The 7,374-nt window shown below is 55.0% G+C and overlaps 1 protein-coding gene across 1 annotated transcript in view; it reads right to left on the bottom strand.

Moving 5' to 3' along the window:
* The window catches only part of SLCO4A1 (solute carrier organic anion transporter family, member 4A1), a 24,000-nt gene extending 23,684 nt beyond the window's left edge, over positions 1 to 316 (bottom strand). Inside the window, exon 1 of the mRNA XM_010836593.1 lies at positions 217 to 316. Within this exon, the coding sequence (XP_010834895.1) occupies positions 217 to 287 (71 nt within the window). The 5' untranslated portion in view covers positions 288 to 316. The remainder of the gene's footprint in view (positions 1 to 216) is intronic.
* Positions 317 to 7,374: the final 7,058 nt, after the last annotated feature.

Genomic DNA, 7,374 nt, shown 5'->3' on the forward strand with positions numbered 1-7,374 from the left:
GGGCGGCGGGGCGCACTGCCGGGGCCCAGCGTCCCGCGCTGCCTGGCATTCCAGCCGCGCCAGCGCCGGCGCCACCTCGATCCCCTAGCCCCAGCCCAGTGTCTGCGGGCACCTGCCGCGCCCCTGATGTCAGCAGGTCGCGGCCCGGCGCACCCAGGCGGCGCGCCCATGAAGGCGCCCTGAACATCCGCGGCCCTCGCTGCCCAGCGCACTTACAGTCCAGAGGTCCGGGCCGCCGCGCTGCTCACCACGCTCTGCGGGCCGCTCGGCGCCCACTCCCTCTTCATTCATCCTCTCCAGGCCCGCCCGCCGCGGAGGCCTCACCTACTCTGGCCAATGGCAGCGCCGAGTAGGCTGGGCCCGGCCCCTCGCTCCCCGGGGCCCGCCCACTGAGGTGACAGCTGGCCAATCGCGCAGCAGCGGCGGAGCGGGCGGGGCTGGAGAGGCGAGGGGAGGAGCCCGGGGCTGGAGCAGGGAGGAGGGGGCGCGAGATCCCAGGAGGCAAGGAGCGCTGGCAGAGGGGCGGGGGCCTGGACGCCTTTCCTACACCCTCGTCGCCGCCGCACGGGAGCCCCGCGTGCCCTTGGAGCCGACTCTGGTCGGACGCCTCCGCTGACTAATCCGTCCCAACTCCGGGAGACCCTCATCTCGGAGCCACAGGCCGGGAAACCGAGAGCCAAGCGGTGAAGTCTGCTGCCCAGGTCACGCGGCGACTCAGTTTCAAACTGACTCGGAACTGAATCGGGGCTGGTGGGACGAGACCGTGGGACAGGACGTAGGAGGGAGTGAGTTTCCCGCCCTACCGCTTCGGAAAGGCCTCCTGTGGTAGGTGGGGGCCGGGGCGGAGGCTCCCGTACCGCGGCCACTGCCGGCCTCGGTCTGGCCTTGGTCCAGGTCGGGACGTCTACCCGTGCGTGGCCCTTCGGGTGCGCCTGGCGCCCCTGAGAGTTTGGGATTGCGTGTTTGGGGAAGTGCCGAGGACGTGGGCCAGGTCACGCCGGTAAGGTGAGGTCGGCACCTCCCTTGGGGAATCCACTGTTTTTCGCACGTTGCCTTTTCAGTAAAAGGATCCTTTTTTTTGACGTCAGTAGATGTCAGGCGTGGGCGGAGCACTACACCCTTTGCCCTCAGCCTGAGAGCGTTTTCAGATCCTCCCATGTTCCTAACCTTGAACACAGTGCTTAATCTCTCAGAGCCTGTTTCATCATCAGTAAAGCGGGAGTGATGACTTGTTTAGTTGGCCGGTCAGACGTCCAACTCTTTTGGGACCCCATGGATTGGGATTTTCCCAGGCAAGAATACTGGAGTGGATTGCCATTTCCTCCTCCAAGGGATTTTCCCTACCCAGGGGTCCAACCCTCGTCTAAACCTCATCTCCTGCCTGCCTCTCCTCCATTGCAGGCAAATTTTTTTTTTTTTTTTTTTTTTTACCACTGAGCCACTGTGGAAACTCTTTCAGTTACTACGTTGTTTTACCAAAGAGTGATGATGAAGCTTCCTTAAAGGGCTGTTGAAAACATTGAATGAAATAAAACAGGGCAAGAAGTTGGCCCATGTAAGGACTCATAAGACTTTCCAGGAAGGGACATATTAGTAGCTGATCACAATAACATTCCACAATTTTTCCTTTTTATTTTCCTTTACATCTATTTTAAAAAGAAACTTACAGAAGTGAACCATGCGTGTGTCTGTGTTTGAATCCTGAGATAAGTTGGATAACAGAGTAATGATCAAAATGTGACCCTAGGGTAGTAAGGCCCACGGAACCACAAAGGATGTATGAGAGGCTGGCCTCTTCCTGTGGGGGAGGTGGAAGGGGTGGTCGGAGCCAGAGGAAGAGGTGCTGGGGCTTATAGGGGAAGGCCCCAGTCACACAGTTATTTGTGAAATGCTCTTCCTTCAGAGCCCAGCTTTTGCCTACTCTCTAGTGGTCCTGGGAGTTCCTGGTGATGTCCCCAGGGCTAGTGGCTGCCTCCTAGCCTCCACTCCTGGAAGCCGGGGAAAGGTCCAGCTCCTCCTGGAACACTGGCCTGCATTCCTGGTGCTGCTCTTTAAGAGAAAAAACCACCAACTGTTGTTCCTGGGTGGCATGGTTCCCTCCAAGAGGAAGTGGAACTGCTGCCCAGTTGGCTGTTTTACCTGGCAGAGCAGGCTGCGGGTGTAAACGAGTGCCCACTATACAGAGATGTCCCCGTGAGGATGGAGAGTCGAGTTGCCCTGTAGACCTGGGCTCAGCACTGCCCTGGAAAGCTAAATAGGGCTGCCTGCCTTTTGTATGTAGTGAGCTCCCCATCACAGGAGGTGTGTGAGCAGAACTAGCCCCTGTTCTGATGGGGATGCTATGAAAGCCTTTCAGATGTCAGAGGCAGGATCAGATTCAGTGTTTCCAAACTTCATTGTAGATTTTATTCCTTGAAACCATTATTTACACATTTTTTTTCTTTGAACAAGACATGTATTTTACTAAAAGAGTGAATTTATTTTTAAAAAGATAAATATGTGTCATTACCATGAAGAGGTTACCATAAAAAAATAGATAAAGACAGAAAATGGTATTAGATCATGGCCAGGAGTCATGTATGGATGTGAGATTTGAACCATGAAGAAGGCTGAGTGAAGAAGAATTGATGCTTTCGAACTGTGGTGCTGGAGAAGACTCCCGACAGTTCCTTGGACAGCAAGGAGATCAGACCAGTCAATCCTAAGGAAATCAACCCTGAATATTCATTGGAAGGACTGATACTGAAGTTCCAATACTTGGGCCACAGAGCTGACTCTTTGGAAAAGACCCTGATGCTAGGAAAGATTGAGAGCATGAGGAAAAGGGGATGACAGAGGATGAGATGATTGGATGGCCTCACTGACTCAATGGACATGTGTTTGATTGAAATCAGGGAGATGGTGAAGGACAAGGTTAGCCTGAGCTCAGGCACCCCAAAGGCCCTGGGAGCACCTGCTTGTCCTGGGACCCTGTGCCATGCAGCCTGCCACAGGGCAGCAGCTGCCTGGGGTGTCAAGGGGTCCAAGATCTAGCTCAGATCCTGGCCACCAGCACTGGGGGGTCAGGTGACCCTATCTTCCCCTGGAAGAATTAGGAGGGGCTGGAGGAGGCCCAAAAGGTTGCCCACAGAGCCCAGCAACTTTTGAGAATAAGGGTAGCCTGGTAGAATGCCCTGGAACTTTCTGAACTTGGTAAGTTCTGTCCTGGTGGGGCTTTGTCTGCAGAGGAAGTCATTAAAAGTGAAAGAAAGCACAAACCAGGTTCCACTGCTATCTGGGCAGCTCTAGGAACTGCATAGATTTTCACATTTTTATGGTCAATCATTGTCCTCTGGCATTGTGTTTGGAGCACCACCCCTCGACAAGGAACTGAAATTGGGGTGCTGGTGTGGACACTCGCCTCTCTCTATGGACTTCAGCTGGCTTCAGCTGGACATCTCACTTCGGGGAAGTGTGTCTCCTCCTAAGATCGGAAGAAAAAGACAGAAATTTTCTCTGGGTCATGGAATGGGTTCATGGACAAACAGGAAGCCCCTCCTCCCCACTCCAAGAGTCTTGGCATCGGGGGTTCTGGCCTGGAAAAGGGAACACTAGGCGTGGTACCCAAAAATGAACTGGCACAGCTAGCACATTTTATTTGCAGAACACAAAATCCTACGTTAGTAGAGCGTTTTGTGGTCACTTGGGTTTGGGGGAACTTTGCATAATATAATTTGAATCATTAAAAACTGTCTTCTGTTCTTCCTTTTTGATTCCTAAGTTGTTCATTTCCATCTAGTGACAACTGACACCATGTCTCAGAAATGATGAGAACATGTTGAAACAAAGTGGGCTGATTTAACTGTGTTGCATGAAAAACAGTTTTGCTGAAGGTTAAGAGCATTGGCTGTGTGACAGAGCAAGCCTGCATGAGCTGTTGTGATCTGTTAGATGTTGCGTCCAGGCGAGGGTTATTATTCAGTGCGGTTCAGGTGTGGGCCAACAGTGCGTACCTGGCTTACCCATGAAGACGATCATGTGGTCAGGGGAAAAGAGTCAACCCAGAGTTGTCCAAACATCCTGAAAGGCAGAGCTTCATGGGGATTAAGTTTCTTTGGTGAGGGGAGGGCACAGGTCTCTGGAAGGATCTTTGGTAGCAAGAGTCCATGGATGGTAAAAAGTGTTTTATCTCCTCAAAGTTGTTATTCCAGCTTAGGCAGGGAGAGCACCTTTGGAACAGAGCAGACAGCTTTGGAGTCTGTGTGGCCGCTTGCTGACCTCTCCCGGGGCCCTTTGTCAGCCTCCTGTCCCCCTCAACAGGGCTCAGCGCCTGCTGGGCATGCCCAGGCCCTCCAAGTGAGCTGCCATCATCATGGCAGGATCTCTGTGTTCCAGTCGCCCTGCTTTACTGACCTCTGATGTGAACTGAGATGTCGGCCTTGCTGGGCTGGGCTGCTGTCCAGCTCAGCGCAGATGCCTGCTGGCTGGTATGGACAAATTGAGAAGGGCTGACTCGGGGCCACAACACCCCTGCTCTTCTTCGCTCTTTGTGAGTCCCCAGCAAGGTGACTCTCCCAAGTCAGAGTTTCAGTTCCAACTCTGTCTTTTTTAGAGTATCTGTGGCCTTTGAAAGCAGCTGCCAGAGAATCTGATTTCCTTGCACAGGTCCTGGGCATTCTCCCAAAATGCTGGCAGACAGGGAGGCTCTCCCTAGGCTTATGAATGCGCAGATAAATCACATGGAGGAACGTGCTTTGGCCCTTCTAGCAGTGGTGATGGGAACAGAGATCCCTGTTCACAAGCATTTTCTTGGGTCTGGCTTATTCTGCTGGTGATAGGCATCTGGGCTGGCAGATGCCATGGTGTCCAGTTCTCTTTAGAAGCCACCAGCTGGATATAGCTTAGAGAACCTGGGTGAGAGATTAGGTTTTGGGCAGAAGAAGATGGAGTCTGGATTCCCTGCCCTCCCTCTGAGCCCTGACATCTGAGGAAACCCCGGGCACCCTCCGTTCTAGGGAAGGCCGGCAGCAGAATGGGGAGAAGGCACCTCCATGCCAGCAGCTCCAGGACACAGGGGCTGCTGGAAGCTCAGGAAGAGACATGCCGGGCCCCGGGCGCCAGCAGAGCCCAGTGTTGTCCAGACCCCGGGCCTCGGCTGCCTGGCATCTGCCTGTAAAAACCATTTGAATTTCATTGTGAACCCACGTGTGCGATCTTTCTGCATCCGCCTCCATAAAGAGGCAAATGTCTTGACAGGCGGAGGACATGGGAGCCGCCCGGGCCTGCCCAGTGCCTGCCTGCCAGTCTGGGGGTGGATGAGGGGTCAGAAGGTCCACTTGGCAGAGACCTCTCATTCTCGAAAGCCCTTGCTTCAGGTGAGTCATTACGTCAGCTTCAACCACAGCTATGCCTGCACCGCGGGGTCCACTGACACGTGGAGAGAAACCCGCCAAGCCTCCCACCTGGCTTGCATGCCAGCCCGCCCACCTGTAATACCCGGTGTTAATCTTTAATCCTGTAACTGCCTGGTGACGAGGAAGAGTATGTTGCACGGAGGAGGTTTTGTGTTAAAGATGTGAAATGCAAACATTCAGTTACTAACTGCTCTTGGCAGCCTCTCTTCTTGTTGCATCTGATTGAGAATCTCAGCAAACTGAGGGGCTGGGACCTCTCCGTGCTGTGAGACCCTGCCCTTGGCATCTACACCGCCAAGCTTCTACCTCCTGGGAGCAAATGTCCTGCCACTCATGACCACCAACAAAAAGGAGCGATGGCCCAGGGATGGAGGGACAGAGTTAGGCCACCAAGGGACTGGAGCCTCTGCTTTTTCAGTGGATCAGGATGTGTCATCCTGCTCTCAGCCTCTGGATTCCCCTGTGCCTTTCCTTCCCTATCCTTCTCTTGTCCAGTGGCCTTGTCCTGTGTCCCCCACAGTCCTGCCTGCTCTTGGCTCCCTGTCCTGCCTGCCCACTGCCTCACCCTCCCAGGGCTCTACCCATCGTGTCCACTGCTTATTCCACAAACGCCTCATGAGCTGTTCCTCAACCCCCATTCCTCTCCCCTTTTAATGTTCTTTAAATTTCCTTCTTTGTTGACTATGCAAATCTCTATCTCACCTCCTCCAGGAAGTCCTCCAGAACCACACCTCCTGTCTTCCCTCTTCTTTACCCCTGAAAGCTGACGTATTGCTGGGTTCTGTTACAAGGCCCCCAGTGTCCTCTCTGCTCAGGATGGTCTTATCAGAGTCCCAGAACCATGACCAGAGATGGCCACTTCCTGCCAACTGCTCACTGAGTCACCAGGACTGGCCAAGCCAGGGCAAATAGTGGCCTGAGCCCTTGACACATCTTCCTCCCCAATCTAGGACCTTTCCAACCATCAGAGGATCAGCTGCAGCCAGATATCCTAGATTGCCCTGCTGCATCTGACTGACAGGTGCCAAGGCCTGACAGTCACCCCTCCCATCACCAGAAGATGAGAGACCAATTACCCCCTGAGAAGCCCACCACCCTGGGCTCCAGCTCAGCGATGGAGCTGAGACAGTGCAGTAGCCAATGCCCTGCAGCCATTCTCAGGGTGCTGGGGGGTTGCTGGGTGGGAGACGCCCCCTCCGGGAGGACTGCCTCCAGGGTCCTGACAAGTCCGTGGGTTGTGGCCTTGAAGAGGACGTGACATGGCTCTGCAGCCGCCAGAAAGGAGGGCCAACCGTGGCTCTGGGACAGCAGGGGCAGATGAGTCTGCCGGTGGAGGTGGAGAGCCGGGCGGGTGCTGTGGATGCCACAGCAGGTCTGCCAGGCCCTGGTGGGGCCTGACTCCTTGGAGGGGCCAAGGTGCACTGGAGGAGAGAAGGGTCTGACTGCCATCAGGGAGGAGACCCTTGGACCTGTGAGTGTGATCCTCCTGGCAACCAGATGGGACTCTGGGGTTTGCCTGAGGTGTGTGGGGTCCCTGAGGAGCCTCACTTGGGGGTAGAGTGACCAGCCCGGCCCTCTCCAAGCTCCTGGGGCCTGGCTGAGGCCACTGAAAGGGCTACTGGGGGGTGTGGAATCAGGAGACAGTGCCCTGGGCATACAAGGGGGATGCCTCCTGGTCCTGAGCTTCCTTCCGGGGAGGTGTCTGCCGTCTGTGGGGCCCAGGAAGCCTGGCAGCCACCTGGACCCTGTTCGGCTTGTACCGACTTGCTCAGATCTGAGCGGCCCATCCAGTGGGCAGGCGGGTTCAAGTCAGTTCTCAGGGAGAGTGAACGACATCTAAAGCCCCTTAGTGGTGAGGTCTGTCCAACCCTCGGCAGCTGTGTGGCCCGTGGCCAATGCCCTGCAGAGGAGCTGGCCCTCTCCCACCTAGGAGAACGTTTTCTCCTTCCAGGGTACAAATGCGATTTTCTGGCTCACTGAG

This window comes from Bison bison, unplaced genomic scaffold (genome assembly GCF_000754665.1).
Source record: "Bison bison bison isolate TAMUID 2011002044 unplaced genomic scaffold, Bison_UMD1.0 scf7180017864063, whole genome shotgun sequence".
In the NCBI taxonomy this organism is placed as follows: domain Eukaryota; kingdom Metazoa; phylum Chordata; class Mammalia; order Artiodactyla; family Bovidae; genus Bison; species Bison bison.